This window comes from Ptiloglossa arizonensis, chromosome 4, assembly GCF_051014685.1.
Source record: "Ptiloglossa arizonensis isolate GNS036 chromosome 4, iyPtiAriz1_principal, whole genome shotgun sequence".
NCBI classification, from domain to species: domain Eukaryota; kingdom Metazoa; phylum Arthropoda; class Insecta; order Hymenoptera; family Colletidae; genus Ptiloglossa; species Ptiloglossa arizonensis.
The window spans coordinates 18058448-18083662 of NC_135051.1; the positions used below are offsets into that span (position 1 = coordinate 18058448).

Consider the following 25215-nt stretch of genomic DNA (forward strand, 5'->3'; position numbering starts at 1 on the left):
TGAAATATTCCACCATGTCGAGATACAACAAACACTCTGTATATGATCTCTAAATGTAGTAATTAACGAAAAGTATATACCTACGGTCTTAAGATCGCTATACTGCACAATCTCTAGAAGTAATTGCTCACAAATTACACATATATACGGTCTTTAGAGCTGGTCGTTCGGGAATTACGTATATATACGGTCTCTAGAGGTAGACGTTCGCGAATTACGTATATATACGGTTTCTAGAGGTAGTCGTTAGCGAATGACGTATATATATAGGGTTTCTAGAGGTAGTCGTTCGCGTATGACGTATATACACGGTTTCTAGAGGTAGTCGTTCGCGAAGGACATATATACACGGTTTCTAGAGGTAGTAGTTCGCAAATGACGTATATATACAGTTTCTAGAGCTAGTCGTTCGCGAATGACGCATATGCACGGTTTCTAGAGGTAGTCGTTAGCGAATGTCGTATATATATATAGAGTTTCTAGAGGTAGACGTTCGCGAATTACGTATATATACGGTTTCTAGAGGTAGTAGTTCGCGAATTACGTATATATACGGTTTCTAGAGGTAGTAGTTCGCGAATGACGCATATACACGGTTTCTAGAGCTAGTAGTTCGCGAATCACGCATATATGCGGTCTCTAGAGATAGTAATCGCGAAAGACCGGTACAGAGACACCCACTAAAAATAAACATTTACCGAGGAAACATTTTATCGTCGCGTTTCGCGATAATTTACGTTCGCGCGTGAGATTTTCTTTTTCTCATTTTACGAAATCCGTTCCTGCGTGGCTTTCGGTAGCTGAAGGGGGAAGAAGAAAAAAAAAAAAGGAAAAATATCGAACGCCATAAAGTCTGGATATCGCTGTGGCGACGCGCCGACAGCGATTCTGCGGGAAAGATATGCAGATCGGGCGATAAAGGAGAGAAAAAATGGGAGGCAGAAAGTCGAGCAACGGACAATTTACGATGCCGGAGAGAACCTGGCCCGAATCTCTAGCCGGGTAATTTACAGTTCGAGGAGTCAGGGTCGTGCGGAGGAACCAGTCACGGATCGATAACCGCTATATAGGTGATGGCTGTTTAATAAACTTTCTCTTTCACGTTATGGAAAAAAACGGTCTCTCGAAAACCATGGCAATGAATGGAGCACCACGTTGCAACGACGCGAGCCAGGCAATCTGCCCGGGGCGTTTCTCCCGGGTAGCTACACGCTGACCAAATTTGGTTGCTCATGGAGGACCATTACCACCAGCGACCGAGCTCCCGGCTGCGTCTAAACACCAGAAATCACGATTCACGTTGAAAAGTCGATGAATCACGGCGCTACCAGACCCAGTAGCGGGAAATTAAAATTCTATTTCGATCGGTGAGGGAGGAGTGACTCGCGTCCACTGTCACAGTGATGTTACTTCGAGTGGCTTCGGCTTGCCAACAGTTGACGAACCTTGCGAAACTAAAAGCGCTCGTAATCCACGGAACGATGTAGTTGCCATTCTACATTGAATTATACAAAGTGTTCCAGTTTTCGGCCGACAAACCTCCTCGCTGTGCTTTACGAGACCGAACAGTACTTTTATCATAACTTTTCACGAAACGTTTAAACGATCGTTGTATAATACCTTCTTTTTTTTTTCTTATTCAGATCCACGGAATATACTCACAAAGCTTGGCAACTACGAACTGGAACGCACTCTATATACACAATTTACGCAAATGGCCACTTTTAGAGACAGTACGTACATACATACATACATATTTATGTACATATATATATATATATATATATATATATATATATATATATTGGGTTGTTCGGAAAGTCATTTCATTTCTTTCTTTTTTGTGAAAATGAAACACGATTTTTTTAGAATGTATAAATATTTTATTAAATTATATATTCTCCATTTTGAAAAACGAAATGATTTTACGAACAACCCAATATACACACACACACACATCTTTGGTACTAGAAAGATCATCGGAATTTTGAATACTGTTTTCAAAAGCGAATTTTCGTTTAAACAACGTGGAAAAAAAATGTTCCCGATACTCGATGGATTCGTTGTGTGCTTCCCCGCAGAAATTAAGTGGAAACGACATTCATCCGCCAGTTACAAGTGGTACAATCCGTTTCAGATTCTTCCGCTTCCGACACGAACCGAGCAATTAACGCCCAATGTTTGCATAGGAGAAAATTAAACGTTGCGCTGCCAAGACGGAAGCCCCGGTTACAAGAAAAAAGAAAAAAAAAATAAGAAAATCGAAGCGAATAAAAAATAAGAGAGAGAATTGAATCACTCCTTCTTTCCACTCGAGTGCAATTACCTAATGGGATTTTCATTCTGATTCTATGGCAAAAAAAAATTTTTTCCCCCACTACCCTCTCTTAGAGAAAATCAACGACGAACAGCTTATATATTAGGTTGTTCGGAAAGTCAGTTAGTCGTTTTCCAAAATGGAAAATATATAATTTAATAAAGTGTTTATACACGCTAAAAATATCGTGTTTCATTTTCACCAAAAAAAACGAAATTTCCTTTTCGAAAATGGAGAATACATAATTTAATAAAATATTTATACACGCTGAAAAAATCGTGTTTCATTTTCACACAAAAAAAAAAAGATGAAACGACTTTCCGAACAACCTAATAGCACCAACCACGGTTGGTATCATCGATGAATTTATTCCAGGCTCCTTCGTGCGTCAATCTCCACACTTATTGTGGTTCACCGTGGTTATCTACTTTATTTATTATTTACCGTTCGATTTCCATTTTTTCTTGTATTTATATCGGGTCGTCCGATAACTTCGCGAATAGCGGAGGCACGTAAATAAATGAAATCGAATAATCGTCCCCGGTCCTCTTTAATGCGACCGTGGAAAGGCCGAGTCGCGATTGCATTTATCAGCGAACAAAAGGGGGGTCCTTTGGCGATCGAGCAATTTTTCCAAGCGAACAATAAATCTCTCGTATTGGGAGAGACTTCGTTCCACAATCGCGTTGCACCAGTCGCGATTTAATGGCTCGATTTATATACCCTCGACGACGCTGTCCAATCGCGGACAATCGCGGAACGCTAATGACAAATCGATGAACCGGTGACTAATTAGCGCGTCGATACAATAACGCGGCACAAGACGCGCTAATTACCCGGCAAAATTTCGTCCAAGCTCTGGAGAAACGTCATTACGACGCGAACACCCGTTGGACGACACAACATCGCTAATGGAACGATGTTCCGTGTTATTCGGTGATGTTTCCGTAGTTTGGTACTATGGGAGGGCACGTGTGGGTGAATACATCGGTTTAGCAACAATATACGTAGCCGTACGTGTGTGAACTTTACACAATTAATTCTAGCTTTCGCGCGACAACGAACGAGGGGTAGCTATTATCTCGAATCAGACGCGAACGAATGTAGCGCATAAGAGGCAACGAGAGCGAGTGAGAGGGCGCGACAGCTAACGAGCCTCGCATTACACGCGCTTCGTAGGCGTGAGTACGGCACGATAACGCACGGAGGGCGTCGACCGATAACGCGAGGTAAAAATGTATATATTTTCCTTCGTATCATCGCGAGTGTATCGCCAGTGGATCGGCGAGATTTTCCCGGTGAAAACGAGCCCAAACACGACTATTTTCCGACTGTTTTTGATCGTACACGAGCGAACTTCTGCACGGATTCGAATGGGGGGCGATTAGCCCTCTGGTGGCGAGAACTGAAGCTGACGCGACGAACGAAAACAGTAGGCTGTACAATATGGAGGATACGTACCGCGTTATGCGTACAAGGTCGTTGATACTTTCACCCGAGAATCGATCGCTGAACGCATCTAATACGAATTTATCATTTTCTTCGTCTTGAAGATTTACACGCTTAAAAATTATTCGAACGAGCTTCTTCCACTTCGAGACTCGATCGTTTATTTATATACGTACGACGATCATACCGATTTGCACCGTATAAACGTTGTAATATTAATTCGGAGAGCGCTTGAAATGTAACACCGCGCGTTGCTTTCGTTGCACGGCCAGCTAAAAAGGCACTCTCGTTTCTGACTCCCAATTGGTAGAACGTGCGTCATCAATCTCATTCTTCCAATCGGAAGTCTCGCGCCTTCCGTGCACCTGTGGTCGTACAGACAGAATTGTTCGAAACGAGCGTACCGAAACGATCGGGCTTAAACGTTGATAAATTAATGAGCAGAAACTTGTGGTGGGCTCGACGAGTGAAAGTCACCGAATCGACCGGTACGAGAGTTGAAAATCGAAAAACGAAAGAGTTTCAAGGAAATTGAAAGCGCAGCTACCTGGGGAAAAAAGTCGGATAGTGTCGTGGAGAGTTATTTGGAACGTTACTCACACGCCCCCGTACACTCTTTCCACTTGCGCCATCTTCACCGCAAAGCGTCCAACGTAGAGATAAACTCCTCGCGGCGCGACCGTTACCGGAGCTAATTACCAATTACACGATCCACGTCTCCAATTAGCGTCCATCGCGTAAATTCTTCGCGACATACGAACAATGCACAACCGCGAACGACCGTCGAAACAGTCGCTCGACAACGAACGCGGTCGCGCGTCTCGAGAATCGGCAAGAATAGAGCTCGAAGAGGCGTTTAACGGCGCCGGATTGAAACGTCGCTAAAAGCGATTCATAATTCATGCGTCTAGTAGCCCACGCGTTCGAGACGAACACCGCCGAATACGCGAATATCTCGAGAAACCTCTACGAGCAGCCACGCCAACTGCGACTGCCATCTACTGATTACGCGGCGCACTGTGAGGAACCGTGGGCCGACGATAACGCCTAGAATTATTGCCCTCGGTAATTAAATTGACCGATATTGGATTCCACCGGCACGATTCGTGCATCGTGTTTCCATTGTGTTCGCGTTCGACGAACGGTTACACCGAATCGAGAAATATCTCCACCGATCGTTCTCTCCGACGTCGAACCACCGTAAACGAGAAAACGCGCGATGCATTTTTCTCTTTGAGAATTTTATTCGTCACCGATTCCGTAGATTGGAACACATCGTCGCGACAGTGAACGCGGAATGGACGAAATAAATCGTCGAGCACGTGAAATCACCAATAAGTTACGACGGTTCGTCGTCGCGTCACTTCGAGATTCGTCACATAACCTCTTCGATTACGTCTTCTCGTGCTGGTTACCGAATATTCGGATAATTACGAGATACTGCGTAACGCCTTTCCCGTCGTTCGACGATCGACGAAAGTGTATTTCGACGGAAAATGAGAGCTGAATCGCATGTACACGTGACACAGCGAACAATGCAGTCGGTGATAACGGCGTGTCTTCGAGCAATTTAAGAGCAACTGCAATCTCGCGTTCGCGTTTGTAAGGGTGACGTGCACTCACGTGACGCGACAATAATCTGTTTCCGCCTTAATTGTGAGGATGAATGGCTGTAAAAGATTGGCACGAAAGAACGTTATTATTCGCACAAATCGACTAATCTACTGCGCAAAACGAGGTGAGGTTACGGGGGATATATTCGGAGGTCGTAAGGAATTAGGTTTGCTAATGCTACCGGTAGGCGCCACTTTCGCATCGAACCAGAAACTAAACCACGCGCGGAAAATCGCGAACGTTCTATTCGCGAGAATGAAAAAACAAGCTCGGTGGTTGCAACGGGACGGTCGAATTTATGCCGGGCAATTTGGTATTCAAAATTCGGCGCAAAAACCGGGTTTTGTAAATAGAAAAGCAATGAAATACGACTTCGTGACCGAGCAATCCGAACTCAATGTTTACCGATACAAAAGAAAGCTCACGATATCGATAACGTTATTTATTCGATCTCGTGGACATCGTGTAAATCACTTAGGGAAAATTCATCGATACATTGTAAAGCAATCGTATTGAAATGCTCTTTCGAAGATAGAACCGAATACAAATGATTCCAACTGCACGAAATTCTTTCGAACAATTATCGAAATTCTCACCTAACCTCTACAGATCTTTGTCAATGTAATAACGATATACTGTTCAAAGTACCGTCCCAAAGGTTCAATTTGGGCATGGAGGGGGGGTTTCCAGACACAAAGAGTAGGGGAAAACGAGACGAACGAGGGATACTCACTGCCAAGTGAATCCTCCGGTGATTCCTTCCCGCAGGCGATCCTTCAAGCTGCGTTGCCTGGCAGGCAGCGAAGAACTCACGGTCTCTTCCGGTTTGACCGGTGGTGAGCCGCTTCCGCCGCCAGCGCCGCCCCCGGGGAACAACGCCATGACTCTTTTGTTCGACGATCAACGAACGTCGGCTCACAAACCAGTTCCAAGTGTCCACGGTTGACCAGGTCCACTTCGCGTAGCTTCTCCCCTTAAGTCGCGCGTCGGGCGAGCATTGTCGTATCACTCGCGAACACGGCGGACTTACCACGAGGACTCCGGGGCCTCTGCGCGCGCCACTTCACACGAAGGAGTTACGCGCGAACCTCTAACAGTCAGTCCGACGCCGATGAATTATTCAGGCTGAATCGGAAACCGTTTACGTCCTTTCCCGATCCGAGACGCGGCTGGAATCGCCCCCGAAAGCCGCTTTGTCTCGCGCGAATCCACGAACGCTCTAATCCGGATTGGTTAATTTACGGGATCCCCCGTATTCTCTCGGGGCACTCGGCGTGTCACGGGCGACTTGGTTTGCGTCAGGACTCTCCCTTAGGTACCACGTTCACCTTACGAGCTTGCCACAGGCTGCGTTAGAGGCACTCGTTACTCGGATAAAAATTTATTCCTATTTCATTCTATTCTATGGATTTATTCGAATAAATTGAATTCAAATGATGATTCACTCCTATTTATTTTTATTTGAATAAAGTGTATGGATTTATTCGAATAAATTGAATTCAAATAAGGATTCACTCCTGTTTAATTTTATTCGAATAAAGTGTATGGATTTATTTGAATAAAATGTATAGATTTATTCGAATAAATTGAATTCAAATAAAGATTCACTCCTGTTTAATTTCATTCGAACAAAATGTATGGATTTATTCGAATAAATTGAATTCAAATAAAGATTTTATTCGAATAATACGAATTTATTCCAATAAATTGAATTGGAATAAAGATTTATTTCTATTCAATTTTCTTCGAACAAGGAATAAAGATTTACTCGAATAAAATTTTAATCGATCGAAACATTACTCGTTATTGATAATTGATATTCGATTTTAGAATTTTATTCAAACTACTGTTTGTTGATCACGATCGGTGTTTATTTCGTTTGTCGAGCCTGAAGAAAGTTTCTTCGAATAAATTCTTCATTCAAATATGTTCATTCTAATAAACTTTCTCCTCGCGGATAAACTGGACACCATTCATGAAGAACGAACAGTGTTCCGTTGCGAATAAACTTTCTACGTATTCACAGTGACGGACTATGTTTTCAGTTTACACGAAGAAGTTTTCTGAACTCGTCTATCGGTTCGAATCGAACGCGAAGGGTAAACTGTGCAACGACTTAGCATAGACAGCAGCTGGTAGTACCAGCGATAAGTCCAATGCGATAGAATCGACCTTAACAACCTCAGTTAAATTTCATTACGTTCCTCGGGCAGCACGCGTCGCTCAAGGTTGCAGCGTGCGCGATTTTAATTGTGTAAAATCGAGCACTGTCGCCGGGATCGTTGATCAGCTCGTCTGTCGGTCGATTGTAAAAATTCGTTCCCTATTTTGTATCGCGGCGCGCTGTGTCATTCGCTTATCTTGCGTTAAGAGAACGACCATTGAGAGAAACAATATCGATGCGAAAATTCAACAACGAAAGATCCAAGTACGGAAACAAATATTTAACAAGTGGAGAAATATTTTCAAATATTTTTCAATACCGTTCTATACCCAATGGAAAAAAAATATTTCCAAACATTTTCCAATCCTACTCCACCCAAAGAAGAAAAAATATTTTCACATATTTTCCACTGCCACTCTACACCAAGAGAAAAAAACATTTCCCCACATTTTTTCCTGCTAACCTACAATCCTCTAGAAACGACACAATTTTCACCGAAACATACACCAAGTAACTTTTACAAAATTCAACAATAATAGAGCTCATCCACGTCTAAATGTCTCAGCAAATACACAATGATTCTATTGCGTTGGAAATTCATTTCATTTTTTTTTTTTTTTTTGGTGAACACGAAACACGATTTTTTTAAAGCGTCCAAACATTTTATTCAATCATACATTCTCCATTTTGGAAAATAAAACGACTTCCGAAATTTCCCTGTTTCATTTTCACCAAAAAAAACAAAACCAAAATATAACACCAAAGAATCCTTTACGCAAAATGTCAAAGTGACGAAAATTCCTCTCCACGTAAAAAATTCCGTACAATATTGCATAAAAAAATTGGAATCTGCGCACCGAAATATTCCCAATGGATGAAAATCGAAGTCTCCAATACGAGAAACGTCTCGATTGAATCGCAGGGAGTTTTTGTTCGTCGTCTTTCGTTCGAATAAAATATTTCCAATCCCCGATGTGTGTCAGTCCGCAAGGATCCCTTGTCGGTCAGCTGGATCGCGTAAAACGATACGTAGAAATTTTTCAGTGACCCGTTCCGATCGGGACACGAGAAGTTCCGCGGCCCGTCGAAGGGCGTTGGCAAGGTTAAGGTCACCAGCAAGGTCAGGGACTCGTAGTCCCGATTCTCGTCGAGTGGAGAACGCCAGCCTACGCCTCCATGTCGAAAGCCTCCCGGTATTGATCCCTTTTCGCCCGCCAAACTCGACCAATCCCAGCTGGCATCGCATGGTAACCAGCCACGCTCCGACACATTTTCAGAAGAACCACCAACCAACGTCCTCGAATCTGGCCCGAAGTCGATAGGAAATCTCGTGACAACCGTTAATTAACGACCACGATCACCAAAGCGACGCGTTGTTATCTATCTTGAGCGTCGAACGCAACTGCGTCCCAAAATCCACCTAATCGCGATGAAATCATCATCACCGCCAGCACACTTCCGAATCGCGTGGCTGTACAGACACTTTCGATATCCAATTACGTAATTCGGTCTGCACGCGTAAACTTTAAAGCGATCCGGACGAGGTTAAGTCGCACAACCGAACCTCCTATCGGTTACTTGGCGCCTGTATCGCGAGTATTCTAAATCGAGAACGAAACGATTTTTTAACTCGGTGGTTTACGAAAAGAATTGCTGTTTTTTTGTTTTTGTCGATGAATTTTTTTTTTTTTAAGTTTCACGAGTGTACGTTCGAAATGGTATTGGAAATGTATTGAAGAGTTCTCAAGGGACACGATACGAGATTAATTGCATAGGTTGTGTGAAATTGTTCCTCGTCGAGTTTCTGTAGAAATATTTCGAAAAATATTGCAAACTTAACGTCCGAGTGATTTCTTCGAAGATGATTCAGTTTTTTAAATTTACACTGTACGATAGGATGGAATCTAATTTTTTCTTACTGGTGAGGAAAAAGAGTGAATCTTACAGGTATGTAATATCGAAAATTAGAAAAAATATTACGAAATTAATATGTGTGCGATTTTTTAAGGATTGCGAGAACACAGTTTCCGAACCCGTTTACACGATACCAAAGAATACAAAATATGGCCTTACTACCAAATATTTTCTTCGTTAAATTTTATGAGTGGTTAATATTTCAAAACGTATTACAATGTATTTTTTGTATTCAATGTATTTATTACAATGTAAGAATGTGTAAATATTTTTTAAGAAAATATCACTGTTCATTTTAGCAACAAATCAGAGTTCCCTGAATATGGAACGAAAAATGTAAAAAAAAAAAACAAATTACTTGTGTTCTCGACCACCATTGTTCGCTCGTAATGTGAACTGTCGTGTATATGCGGCCCGGTGATAATGGCCAGGAAAATTGCACGTATATATACATACACGTAATACGCTAATGATGCAAATGGGTTAATACGTTATTCGTGAACGTTCCGTTTGGGAAACGTTCTCTGCGATAAGACGCCACACATTTTCGGTGGATTTATTTTTAGTCACTTGAAATCTGCGGTGGTACCTCTCCTGGACTCGCCACCATAGAGCCAACCGATCTCTCTGAAAGTTCACGATCCCCCACCGTCTCTTGTATACACATACCTCGACCACCCGAATGTTGTTACAAACTGAACAAACAGAGTTAGGTACTTGGGTGTATAATACCGGTATAAACCCGGCTAGAGATTCTTCCGTGCTCCTGCTGTACAAGATAGGACACAAAACGTATATCCAACAGACTCCAGCCGTTATTATCCAGAAACAAACGGCTCGTAAATTGAAGTTAGGTTAACGTTGGTTACGCAACAGTGTTACGAACCGAATAGAGTTAGACACTTGGTTATAGCACCGAGAGACTCTTCCAGGATCCAGCTGGAGAAAATGGCTCGTGAATAGCACATTCAGCGGCGAGAAGACTATTTATTGTCCAGAAACAATGGATTCGAATACAGATTGAAGTTAAATCTTCTTTGGGTTACGCGATAAACCGTCAGAGTTGCAACACTTGGGTACTGTAAGAGGCAAGAGAGTCTTCTGGACTCCAGCTGCACTTTCGTCAATTCCCTCAAACCTTGTTAAGGGAATCTTTATTATCCAGAAACACCTAACTGGAATCTAAATCGAAGTTATGGGGGCGTTTACCTATCTTTGGGTCATACAATGGGATTATCAATTGTCAGAGTTTAATATCTTGGTATTTGCTTCTAGAGTCTAACTAGATAGGACACAATGTGTGTATACACTGAGAGACTTTTTATTAGTTAGACACAAACAAGCATAAAGTAAAGTTACGAGGGATGTACTGTCCTTTAGGCTACACGATAAACCAGGATTAGAATACTTAACCTTTTTAATACCCCAATACGCACAATGGGATATTGTCCAACCTATCGTGAAAACTCTGAACAAGTTGCACGGTGAAACTGTTGATATTTTATCTTGTAATTAGATATCCAATTAATCCATTTTTCAGTTTTGGTCATTTAGCAACTGTGCCTCAAAGAATTAAGTACTACACCAGGCAAGAGATTCTGGTTGTACTCTGATTCTTCTGACTCTGGACTCTGGCTGAACGAAATAGGACCTCTATCATCTAGGAACGACCAGTCTGTAGATCAAAGTTAGAGGAAACTCTTCTTTAGGATACGCGATAAACCGTCAGAGTTATGACACTCGAGCACCACAGGAGACTCTTACGAAACAGGACACATCACAACCATGGAGAGACTTTTCAAGAGTTGGACAGAGCCGGCTAGAACCCTAAATGGAAGTTACGAGGATTTACACTCTGTCCCGAGTTATGTTCGGTTAGCCACGAACGACCGGGTCACCGTGCCAGGTGATCCTGGTCAACGTGGGTGGGACGAGTTCGATTCGACGAGTCCCATTGGCCCGATTTGGACACCCCCTTTTCTCACCTTGGCGAGGGTGGTCCCTGATGAATAATCCCGAGCAGCTTGATGCGAGCTTGGCCTTGCCTTCGCGAAGGTCTGTCTCATTGACCAAAAGGCTTTCTCGAAAGATCCCGCGTCCTTTGATCTCCACTGAATGCTCGGCTTTTCCTCTCAGCCCTTTTGAAACACCTGCCGACCGCCCTCGTTAATTAGAAGCGAATTCATGCAATTTCGCCAGTTGCTGGGGTGTTAAGGAGGACGTGGACACAAAGCCGGCTCTGACGACGTTTAACAGAGGAGCTGGGATTTTTGTCAATTAACGATGGGCAGGGGTCTCGTTTCGCCCTCGTTCGTCAGCGTGCACTTGACTGCCTTGGCTTTTTCAGGGTTCACGACAGTGGTGCTCAACCTTGCCGGTCAGGGACGAAACACGTTCACGGAGCGAAACGAGAGACCGTTATAGCGACGAAACGATCAGTGTTGGCCTTTCCAGGACTCGTGCCAGTGGTTCTCAACCTGGTCAGAGAGAAACGAGTCCGCCACGAGCAACAGGACGACTGTTTCGTAGAAACGATCCGCTTTAGGGCTTTCAGGGTGAGTTTTCAAGCTTGTCGGGCGAGGAACGTGTTCCCTGAGAGAAGTGAAAACGATTGTTACGGAAAAACGAGCTGCATTCGCTTCTACAAAGTCTGGATCAGTGGCTCTTAACCTCGTCAGAGAGAATCGAGTCGACCAAGGGTAATAGGACGACTGTTTTGAAGAAACGATCTGCTTTAGCTTCTCTAAGACCTTTGTCAAGGTCGTAGAAGCTGTTCACCGAGAGAAGTAAGACGATTGTAGACGAGGAACAATCCTCGTTAGCTTTTCTAGAAACTACAACAGGGATTCTTAACCAGGTCAGAGAGAAACGAGTCGACCGAGAGTAATAGAACAACTGGTCCGGGGAAACAATCTGCTTCAGCTTTTCTAGAACCTGAAACGAAGGTTCTCAATCTTCGTCGAAGAGGAAGGTGTTCACCAAGATAAGTGAAACGATTGTTATGGGGGAACAATCTTCGTTTGCTTTTCCAGCGACAAGAACAAGAGTTCTCAACCTGGTCGAAGACAAACGCGTTCACCGAACGAAGCAAAACGTTTGTTACGGAGATGTAATCTGCATTCACTTTGTTAGTCCCTACAACGAGTGTTCTCAACCTAACCAACGGCTAAGGAGAACTAATACGTTTATTATGAATGTACCATCTGCGTTAGCTTTTCTAGGGCTTACGAAAAGAGTTCTCAACCTAACCAAGAGCTACAGAGAAGACGTTTATCATGAAAGCACCACCTGTATTAACTTTCTGAAGGCATACGAAGAGGGTTCTCAATCTAACCAAGAGCTACAGAGAAGACGGTTATTATGAAAGTACCATCTTTTCTAGGGCCTACGAAGAAGATTCTCAACCTAACCAAGAACTACAAAGAAGACGTTCATCATGAAACTACCACCTGTATTAACTTTCTTAAGGCCTACGAAAAGGGTTCTCAACCTAACCAAGAGCTACAGAGAAGACGTTCATCATGAAAGTACCATCTTTTTTAGGGCCTATGAAGAAGGTTCACAAGCTAGCCAGGGGCTACGAAAAAGTAAGACGTTTATTACCGAGGTACGATCGAACGTGTGCTTTTACTACACGTCCAGACAGCGTGTCTCCTGACTTATTTGTAATTTATGCGCAATCACGGGGCCACCTTTCAAGACACTTCAGCCTTTTGCCAGCCCGTGTTCCTGTATGTTTAAACAGGGTCTAGTTGAATCGTTCCACGGGGCTGGGTATGATTATCGACGACCACTCGAGACAACCGGTCAACATTATTTCTACGACCTATGTGTGTCAGGGAAACTGCCCGGGCGGTCGTTGGGCGTTTTTTTCATGCAAAAAAAAAAAAAACAAATCGATAATACTCAGGGCTTTTTCAGGGCGGCCTGCTTTTATTGCGCCACTCGATTGTTGGGATTGTAACGACCATGTTCGTGGCTCTCTTTCATTGTTCGAACCGTTATCCTGGAATCGACCTAACGAGCGCTTTTGGAAGTCGATGTCCTTCGTGATGTCGAGCACTATGCACAGCCATGATATCAGAGATCGAGAAGGTACTATTACGGGTATTAATACGGTAATTGCCGCGAGATTTCTACCAGTAGGTTTCGAATGCCTCCTTTTAAAATACCTCGATAACTCTCGTTTCAAATAGAAGTAGTGCGCCGGTCTGATATTAGCAATCGACACACCTTATCCGAGACACAATTTTACCAACTACATCCAAGGCATTCGTAATACTTTTCTCCTGTCAAGGTGCGTCGATAACCGACACGATAGAACAACTCGAGAAACAAGGTTACATTCGAGAATACAATTCTCAAACAATTGTAACAGCTCGTGATCTTCCACGAGACAGAATCATTTCGAAAGTGTCCCCAAAGATCGTCTATTAAAATTGAATTTCAAGAAACTGAACTCACGAATGCCTCTATCGACTCGCTCCGTTGCCACGACGGAAGAAATTAATTATTAATGACGATAAGACAAGATGCAACCTTCGAGAGAAACAGCGTTCAATTGATGATGTAATCGTAAACAAAAGTTTCACTCGGAATCTGTTAAACAACCGTGAACACGCCTAGTTTCTCGTCGACTTTGAACTCTCTCGAAGGCAAACCGTTTAACGAACGATGAGCGAATAAAATATGAAACGTTCGGTAACGTATGGCACAGTTTCCAATTGTCCGCGGGAAAACTTGCGATTCGGTTGGGTTTTTCGTTCAATTGTGAAAATAAATTGAGCAAAATTAACATTCGAGAATTTCCGAACACGCTGTACACCCTACCCTAATTTCTCCGCGTCTGATACTAGGGCAAGGTCTTCGTTAACTGTAAGTAGCTCTACCATTGAGTTCACGAAGTGGAGGTAACAAATATTGGCCGTCCAGGGTCACAGCTTCAAAGCCCTCCCCCCCCCCCTACCTTTCATCACTCGTACTGTTGCGCTTCTCCTATTGAGAGACAGAGAGCGTGAACTACCTTTCAAACGTTCCAGTACACCCAGTGACGAGAAAATTACCCTTCAATTTTCTACCAACATTTTTTTTTTACTTTACACACGATTCTGGAATCTCAGTGCAGACGTAAAATGAAACACGCGTGTATAATATTTTACCCACTGAAAACCTAACACTCGAATTCGATAAATATGTATTCTCGTTTCACATCGATTTCGACGCTTGCTCGAAAGGAAAATCGGTGAAAAAATTTAGTGAAAATTCTATGCTGAAAATATTACAAACTTTTCACTGGTACAACAATCTCTCGAACGGACAACAGGTAGGGCGGAGAAACGAACGAGCGATGTGGTGGGGGGCGAGCGCTCGGTGACCTTGAGCGATCGATACTTTCGTCCTAGACTTCCTCGAGCCTTTTACATCCCATTTCCCCGTTCTTCTAGCCGCAGCCTACTCGATATAAATCCAATCTACCGAATCCCTATTACTGAAAAGACACCTTCTACGGGAATACGATCCAGACCCAACGTGGATCTACACAAGTGCCAAAATAAATCCTATCTACCGAATCTCGGCCACGGAAATGATACATAGCGTAAACATTCTTCTCGATGATTCTTCGCGGAGAATTTCATCGGTTTTCTGGCCGGGAAGCGTGAACAGTGTCAGTGGAACATCGATCGAACGAAAATAGTACTCGCAGGATCGACGGGGACTGTCTTGCGGTATTCAGAGGTTGGAACGACTACGATGACGTTTCGTTGTGTCGCACTCGCGGATTCATAGTTGCATTAACGAGGTCGATATATCACGGCGAGGCTATCTGGGGAATTGCGACGTCGACTATCAGCAGTTTGCATTCCGCGGTGCGCGTTCGGAACAAAAAAAAAAAGAAGAAGAAGAAGAAGAAAAAAAAGAAATCGTGTTCCCCTGTATCGCGGGAATCCGGGTGGAACGTCAAAACAATTTTTATCGACGGTTTCCAGACTGCTCTAAACGTTTTCCCGCTGCTCGTATCGCCATCGATACGTTTCTTCAATTTCGAGGGATCGAAGGTGCGAGCTGTTTTTAGCCCGCGCGGCGGCGTTCTAAGTTTAAACCGCGATAAGTTGTTTTCGTAGATTTTGTATCGTTGCTTGTTTATAATAGACCTTCCCCCTACGAAAATAAAACACAGGAAATGAATCGCTCGTGCGAGATAACCGGCCAGTCCCGATCGTTCTTCTGCAAACTTTCCTCAGGCCGAAATAAAATCCTAGGGGAGGTAAATCTGATCTGGAGCTTCGTAAACATTTCTTTCTTTCTTTTTTTTTAATTCATTTCGAGACATTTCTCCCATTGAACGCTCGGTACAAAGGTCATGGAACAACTTTTTCCAATTTTTTAAGAATTTTGACAAATTTCGCAATCTTGGGAAATTTTACAGTCTTGGAAAATGTTTCAGTTTTGGGAAATTTTGCAAGATTGGGAAACTTTTAAATTTTGGAAAATTTGTAAATTTTGTAATTTAAGTAAATTTTACAGTTTTGGTAAATTTTGCAATTTTAGAAAATTTTGAAATGTTTGAAAAGTTTGCAATTTTGGGAAATTTTAAAATTTTATCAAATTCCAACGCCTTTACAGAATTTACAGTTTTGACGATCTCACAGTCCTCTACCGAAGACCTTGAAGTGTCCTTGACTTAGATCCACGTAACTTTTATTATACCGTGAAGCGTATACCTGAATCTGCGTGAGTTAGTTGTTGAACTGACCTATCGTTTTAATCGTCCCTCCCTGTGGAGAATCCTACACGGTCTAGGATAGAATGGGGCGTACGAGTGCAACTTTCTTTCTCTCGTTCAGTAAGGAACAGTGAACGTCGCGTGATGTAGAACGGAGTCGCGATATAATTGGGATGCCAATAATAACTATTAAAGGGAGCAACGATCGAAGAACGAGAAAGCTGTCTTGCCAGCAACGGTATAATATAATCCAGCAGGTGCGCCCTAGTCAGGGAGGTAACCCGGCCTCCCGTGCACCAAGGACGCCAGGGTTGATTGATGGGGCAAATATTAGCTCGTGGAACTACCCGCGCCTTGGCCCAACCTTTTTACAACGACCTTACCATTTTCCCCGTGTTTCGCGAAAGCGCGAAACAACCGGGTTTCTACGCTTCGACATCCTTTTTTCCTCTACTTTTTATAACCTTCACCTTGGAAGTCGTTGCAACAGAGGGTGGAAAAAAAAAACATTACGAAAATAGAAACGACGAGAGGGAAAAGGAAATCCTAGCGAATACCCGCTTTCAAGTAACGATAATTCCAGTTGGAGAATATTTTGTTCCAAAAAAATTTTTTTCTATCAAAATTCCAATCAGAGAATATTTTATCCGAAAAAAGTTACATTATTTGAACGAAATTCGAGCCGGAGAATTTTTTATCGCGAAAAATTCGTTTTATAAAAAAGGCTTGTTTATAAATTGTTTTACATTATTTATTTCCTTTTCTTTTTTCTTCGATTTTATTCAACCCTCTTTCCGAGATCGAGTCGTTACGAGTGAAAAAGAAAATTCCGTCCAAATGAAAACGCTGGGTCATCGTGCGAAACGAGTCCGTACCCGCTTTCAAGTAACGGTAATACGAGTCAGAAAATTGATCGTCACCCTCGAAGATTACAGTCGCTGGGACACAATCCTGAAACTTCGGTCGACAACATCGAAACGCTGATTCGTCGCTTCTCCCCGGAAACTTTTTATTATATTTAAAACGAAGTGCAAGCACCCTGATGGCACGAGTCGGAGCGAATATACGACGAAAGTTTCGAACCGCCGGAACGCTATTCAAAATCGCGAGCTCTTCGAAAGTTTTGGAAACGTTGGATCCTCCAACTGTCGCGATAAATCTTCAACGTAACGAAACGTTTGGTTGTGCTGGTGGATACCGTCATCGTGCATCGATTCCTCGAATGTTGACTGTAAAATAAAAAGAAAAAAAAATCTCCTTTTTCTCTCGAGACACAAAGAAACCCTCCCGAGTCTCACCAGCTGCTGTATAATTATCAGGAGGCACTCCACGTACCGTATTTACAGTACGATTCGGGATACCCCATCGACAGAACCATCTCCGACTACTATCCGGGGTGAGTGAAGAATTTCGAGAGAGGACTTGTAACCGGTACCTAGAGGTATCTATGCGATTGCAGTGGACTGATTGTGGCGACCTACTTCCCGAGACAATCGCACAATGCCGGGGGGGTGTCGAAGGGGTTGGCTTGTAAGGGCCGTGGCAGCGACGGGGTGCAAGGGGGGACGACTGCTTTCGCTGTTCTAGGTGACATCAAGGTCGTTGTATCGCCGGTGGTAACAAGTTGCCTCCACATTTTCCGTGAGACCTTTTCGCGTACGCAGTCAAGATCCTCTTGAAACGAGGATTGCTCAAGATGCCACTTTTCTTGTAAAGAGAAAAATAAAAGAAATTTTTAACGTGCACTCGTACTCATGCAATTTCTCGATTCATTGCAAGAGTGACTCGTTTGCCTTTCGATGCAAGGTGAGTGACGAAAGCACGTGCTGCACATTTTGCATATTGACCTATCATCGTCTTACGCTGACCAGGCACACTGGAAACGTTATCGGGATGTTAGCTCTGTAGCACGTGGCCCATATTGGATTACGATGAATCCTCTTAAGATACGCGGCCTTCGAGGTTGCCCCGCGACCTTTGTCATTGCGCACGATAAACATTTTTAAGAGAGCGCACTATTGCTTTAGGGTAAACAACGCGTTTTCAGCGTTCGATGACGAATTCTGGGTTAATTGCCGTTGACTCTTCCTTGACGTGTCACGGTTGCGTGACCAGCACGAAAGAAACCTCGTGTTTCAGCAACCGTACGACAAACTTCACGATTTGCTTATCCTTGATTTGGGTCAGTGGATGGCGCCCCTTACGTGGTTCTGCCTCCTCGCTCCCCAAGTCTACGCGGTGTATTGTGCTTATGTGGAATTTAGAATCACGTAACACGACATCGTAGAGACACGATGCTGACGGAGGCAGAGTAGGAGTCCCCTGACCTAGGGAATCCAGATTGGACGTGAGTGATTTAGGCGAGGGTGTAGTACACTGGCTTGTTCAACGTCAGAAAATTATTACAGAAGCGTTGATTGTCAATGTGCGAATCGTGGGTATGTTTTCTTAAAAGCGACTGCTCTGATATTAACGAGAGGTACGGTTTTCTGTATACACCGTGGCTAAATATGCATCGCTTCGACAAAATTGATTATTAGTAATTGGAAAAATTTCTACGGCTTGGTTAAATGTAGATCGATGTACGTACCAAGTTTGGAACCGATACGTTCGATAGTTTTTTCATAAAAAAATCTCAAATATTGCAAGAATCTCAGGGGTTTAGATTGTGAAGTAGTGTCTCGCGTAATGTTCGAAAATCGAGACCGTCGATTATCTATATGAGAAGCACGAGGAAGGGTGGAGAATTTTTTATCGAAACTGGTCGACACACAAAGCTCGAAGAGAACAATGAATGGAGATACAATGGGACGAAGTTCTCGATTCGAAGAAACACAAACAATGTGGTACAAATTTGATCAATACTCGGGCTGTATCGTGAATCTTCCTGTGTGGTCTACAAGTTTAGGTATCAGTTTCTGGTACACTTTCGTGTAGCAGTGTAAGCAATGAGTCCATCCAGTGTTTACACACTCGACTCCCCGTTTGGATATCTTTGATAAACAAATACTTCACAAATGAAATTATAGTCCAGGAGTATATATCGAGCATGTGTACCAGGGATACGCAATAGTGTAGTATACACTTGAGGCGTCTGTTCTGGTTAACTTGGACTGTTGACGTTAAACCACGTCTTCACTTGTGGAACACGTAATGCAAAATACGTTCGAAACGCAGCTGAACAAACGTAACTCGACACGATTAAGCCACGTTCCCACTCGAGGCATTTGTTTCATCGAATTTCAATTGATCGCATTAAGCCACGTTCCTATGTGCTCTATGTGTACTATGGACAAGGTTTGAAATTGACCGATGATGTTAAGCCACACTTTCACGTGTGTACTTCAACATACGATTCTAAATACTCTCGATACTCTTCAGTGAAACGTGGACCGATGATATTAAGCCACATTTCCACCTACAAAATAGTACACAATATACACGAGACACCCCTTGGAGGAAACCTAGAACATTAAGCCACACTTTCACATGTGTACTTCAACACACAATTCTAAATACTCTTAATACTCTTTAGTGAAACGTGGACGGATGATATTAAGCCACATTTCCACTTACAAAATAGTACAGAATATAAATGAGACACCCCTTCGAGGAAACCTAGAACGTTAAGCCACATTCTCACGCACAGTTCTGAATACTCTCAAGATTCTTCAATGAAAAGTAGACTGACGATATCGAGCCACGTTTTCACCTACGAAACGATACACAAATACAAGACCATTCGAAAAAGTCGTTGACATTAAGCCACATTCTCACATACGCAACTCGCACTTCTGAATACTCGCGAGACACTTCGATGCAACGTACAATGACGACCTTGGGCCGCAATTTCAATCGTAAATTAGATCCCTTTCGAGCGATTCAAGCCCCGTTGTTCCACGTCGAGCTGCGCACACGTAAGAACGTGGATTCAGTACCCGATGTCAGACAGACTGTGAGACGACGTTCATCGCGAAAAGGTCAGAACATTCTCCCTTTTGTGAGCCAACGAAACGAAAAGGTGTAGGTAGACTGTTACGTAGTACGCGATTGAAAGCTTCGGTAAACCTACTTGTCTCCGAAACTGGGTCAGCGTGACCACTCAAAATCTTTTATACGTATAATCTCTCGATACCCCTCGATAGAGGGAGGAGTGAGGTGCACTGTGTCTTCCACTACGACTCTCTCTGACTCGATACAAAGGAGTTGGTCGAAAATACGTTGCATAGAGAGGAGCTTTCAGGTGCACTGGAAACTACCGTCTGTGGAACATCGGTTGTGTCAGTGGTGCATCGAACCAGTTTCGCAAACTATTGCTCGCTCCGAACCACGTCCATCCTTCCCTCGTACGATTCGTTGGACATACGTACAAAAGAATTTCTCCAAATTTCTTCTCCGATGGAAAAATAAACTCTCCAAGGTTCCGTTCCCTCTCTCGACGATATCGTAACCCCAAGGACGTTTCGTCGTTCCGATCGGTGCACGAAAAATAATTCGAGGAGAATTTTTCCATCGTACGTGAACGAGACGAGATCATCGTTGCACGATCACGTGTAAAGGTACCGCGCGCGGCGTTAACCGTGAATCGAAGCCGCCGTGACTGTCGGGTTGCGTCCAAGCCACGAATCCACCGTTGCTGTAAAACACAACGTTTCTCAACGCGAGTTTATGTAAGATTAAACTTTCTACAATGTATCATTAGCACGAAGTAGGGCAGGTGGAAACTCGCGGCCACGACTTACGTGATTCCGTAACGTTCGAGCCGTCTTTATCCCGACTCGGTTCATCGCGGTGCAACGAGAGACTCGGTGCATCTGCGCGCACCAGCGATGGCTACGAGTCGCTTCGAGCACGAACAAGCGGATACGAGCGAAGTTTTTTTAACAGTTTTTTTAACAGTTTTTGAATGGATCGATCGCATCGAACGCATTGAACGATTCCTCATTGAGGAAATTAAAATTTTATAAATTTATGTTCTTACTTTTTTTTTTTTTTTTGAGAGAGAATTTCTTCGAGATTGACAGCGCAGGATGAGAAAGACTAATTATTTCGCGTGGGACGTTCAATTTCGCGGAGAGACGCACGATCGACTGTGGAAAAAAAAAAGAAAGATGGAGTCCGATTCCACGACCAAAGTGGGACGCGTTAATGAATTTCCTTATCAAATCGTGGCCTCGTCGTGCCACGAGCCGCTATTATTATCTCTCCCATCGATCAATACGACGTGCAGCCGTATTGCAGGACGACTTGCAAATAACGTCAAAACGTTTCTGCGCAGGACGTGTAGGATATATCCGTTTGTATCGATACCTGTTTCGAACGAGACGTGACATCGGGCGTCTACGATTCGAAACGTTCGCGGCCTACTCGAACGAACGTGATACGCCTGTGCTCGATCATCGTGGGCCTGCTGTACGAACCGAGTGTCGTTGCCACGTATCCGTGAATATAGTAGATAGAGAAATGGGAAATATTAGTACCGCGATCGTTTTCGTGGACGATCGATAATCGACTGAACGTTTAACAATACGGATAGGAATCTATTCGATAAATTGACTCGGTTCACGTATCAACGTTCAGGCTATGTTTCAACCTCGACGACCGATACAAAGTTTTCAAACCACGCGTCGACTCGTTTCCTTCAATATAGTACTTTCAAATGACGAATTAACTCGGTTCTTACCCAAAGAGCACATCTCCACACTGACGAGTTAACTCGTCACGACCGATACAAAGCCCTCAAACCACGCGTCGACTTGTTTCCTTCAATATAGTACTTCCAAATGACGAATCAACTCGGTTCTTATCCAACGAGCACATTTTCATACTGACGAGTTAACTCGTCACGACCGATACAAAGCCTTCAAACCACGCGTCGACTCGTTTCCTTCAACACAGTACTTCCAAACGACGAATCAACTCGATTCTTACCCAACGAGCCCATCTCCACACTGACGAGTTAACTCGTCACGACCGATACAAAGCCTTCAAACCACGCGTCGACTTGTTTCCTTCAACACAGTACTTCCAAGCGACGAATCAACTCGATTCTTACCCAACGAGCCCATCTCCACACTGACGAGTTAACTCGTCACGACCGATACAAAGCCCTCAAACCACGCGTCGACTCGTTTTCTTCAACACAGTACTTCCAAACGACGAATCAACTCGGTTCTTACCCAACGAGCACATCTCCACTCTGACGAGTTAACTCGTCCACCCCCACTCAACAGTTAGAAGTACCCCATCCAGAGACACTTTCCAGTCGTTCATTATTCGTTTTCGTCCGCGACAAAAGATCATCCCTCGAGCATTCAATACAAGGTTATGCTTGCGGCTTGGAGAATGTCATTCGATGCTCGTAGGCTCTCTAAGTTAATATCCGTGCAAATAAACCCGTCAGCCCGGTGGAGCTAGTTAAATGTCTCGAGGATTATCCTTCGAAGACTCAATTAAGATTAACAGGGAGTGAACAGGCCGCGTCGAATAATTACGCTGCAAGTGTCTCTCGTCTTACTCCATCTCTCTCTCTCTTTCATTCCAGTGGCTGTCGTCGGCTTACTAACAACTTTTCAAATTCTAATCGAATTTTCTCCTTCCTTTCACCCACACCGAGAATTAAAAAAAAAAAAAATGAAAAATAATAATGCTCGCGTAATCGTTGACTTTAATCGCGATAATCCCTTCCAGGGTGACGTAGATGCAGGTGAACTTTATTTACGCAATTTCTCGTTGGTTTTCGCGATAACGAAAATTGAGATTGAACGAGAAGCTCGTGAACTTTCGCTTCTTTGAAAATTATAACGGACTTTGTCCCGTTTTTTTCCCCCTCTACGACGACCGGTGCGTTCGACGTGGCTTTATCCGAAAACGAGCCCCGAGGAGATTTATTTTCAATCCATTAAGGTTTTTCATCCGGGCTTGATAAATTGGAAAGTGTATTTCGCAAAACTGTTTTTCTTTCTTTTAATCGTTACACGGCCAATTATAAAATAGTAACCTCGAGCGAGGTGCTCGATGTATGTGCAAAACGGATGTAAGAAAAATGTTAGGCGAAAGAAAGAAAGAAAAATCTCGCGAACGATGCAACTATTTTTAACCAATCTCGACAGAATGCAGAAAAAAATTCCTCTAAAATAAAAAATACTGTAAATCGTACGAGTATTTATATCCGAAATGCAGAGACACCAAGCGCGGGAGATATTTAATGATTTTTAACAAACGACTCGGAACTATGTAAATTTAGTAAATAATGTAATAATCTCGATTCTCGGTATAGCTGTGCAAATTGAGTAATTTTTAATAAACGTCGTGAACTATGTAAATGAAGAAAATAAAGTAGTAATATTGATTCTCAAGCTGGACGAAGAAATTGAATAATGTTTGATAAACGATGAACGTTTTAGAAAATAATTTTGAATCAACGATTCCTAACGAAGAACGCTTAGAAAATAAAATAATAATTTTAATTCTTGACTTAGACGAATAACAATACAAAAAATAATTTTGAACAAACAACTCCTAACGAAAAATACTTAGAAGATAAAATAATTTCGTTTCTCAACCTACACGAAAAACTATTTGAAAAATAATTTTGAATAAACGATTCATAACAAGGAACACTTGGAGAATAAAATAATAATTTTGATACTTAACCTAGACGAATAACAATATAAAAAATAATTTTGAATAAACGATTCACAATAAAGAACACTGGGAGAATAAAATAATAACAATTTCGATTGCACAACCTGGACGAAGATTTCGTACGAAAAAAATGGAACAATATTCGTTACGAAAGAACCGTGACGATGAAAATTCGTAAAGAGTGATAATTTTTATTCGCAACCTGGACGATGAAATTGTACAGGTACGGGGTGAAACGCGAACACCTGTCGTGGTGTATAAATAACGACGCGCGACGGAAATATCCGCGCGTGAAAAATATAAATGATAGACTACGACGTGAGACGCGCATTACATCCACGTTTTTCCAACGTTCGATGAAAAAATATTTTTCAAAGGAAGCGACAGCGTCTAATCGGCGCGTCGCGGATATTCGTCGTCTCCTTCGTCGATCGATCAATCGCACGGATGCGTTTGAATATATTACCCGATCGTACTACAGAGGGGGGACGTCTGCGTCATTAATCGTCGTAATTCGACAAATGATTTTCACGGCGACGCCTCGACATCCGGGTCAACGCGATTTTCGTTTTTCGCGCCACCACCGACGAGAATTTCATTAACGGGAAACACGCTGCGCGTGAAAACCACCAGCGGGGCGAAACAAAGCCTCGAAACACGGTTTCATCGTGATTTAATTGCCCCGTTTCGTTTTTATTTTCTTCCATTTTTTCCGCTATTTTTTTTCATTTTTCAAAAAATTTCTTTTTTTTTTTTTTTTCATTTTTTTTTCATTTTCCACGACTCTTGAACGATTTCGAAACGCGATTGCGATTTTATTTAACAGTTTCCAACGCGCTATAATACTTTTTCATACTACAGTAACGTATGAGAGAAAGAGGTAGCGAATATTGAAAATTTGCAGGATTATATTTTTTATTCTTTTAGAGAAATAACCAATCTTCGATGTGGTATTCGACGAGTATCAAGAATGAAAGAAATCGAGAAACTTTTAATTTTCGAGACAGAAACGTTTTCGGATTGTTATTGAATATTTAAGAAATTGGTGATTTTTTGGCGAAAGAAATTAACGAAGGGTTCGAATTATGGTTGGTTATCAGTGTATGGTTTCGAAACTCACGTGTTGTGCTTGTTAATTTATCGGAGAGACAAATGGTGGACTTTGGACAGTTTTACTCGGATTATCGTCGCTTTAATGTTTCACTAATCCGGGGAATAGTGTGTACACGCGGTACTTATGGTCGAAGCGCACGTGCGTAGACTTAGGGCGTTCGAAATTGATTCAGAGTTAGGGGAAAGACCCCTAGTACCGACTAACGTTAATTTTCACCTGCATAGACGAACAATTAAGGACTGGTTGAAAAAAGAAGAGAGAGGGGTCGGTGG

The 25215-nt window shown here is 42.8% G+C and overlaps 1 protein-coding gene across 4 annotated transcripts in view; it reads right to left on the reverse strand.

Annotated features, from left to right (window-relative positions):
- Positions 1 to 25215, reverse strand: part of Mtd (TLD domain-containing protein mustard) — a 252832-nt gene that overhangs the window by 200164 nt on the left and 27453 nt on the right. The window contains exon 1 of one of the 4 annotated variants that reach the window (XM_076308371.1): positions 6114 to 6703. The exons of 2 other annotated variants lie outside the window; for them this stretch is intronic. In XM_076308371.1, coding sequence (XP_076164486.1) covers positions 6114 to 6262 — 149 coding nt within the window. In that variant the 5' untranslated portion in view covers positions 6263 to 6703. Of the gene's footprint in view, positions 1 to 4366; positions 4529 to 6113; positions 6704 to 25215 lie in introns of those variants that run through there. One more of the 4 variants, XM_076308376.1, reaches the window with a different exon arrangement.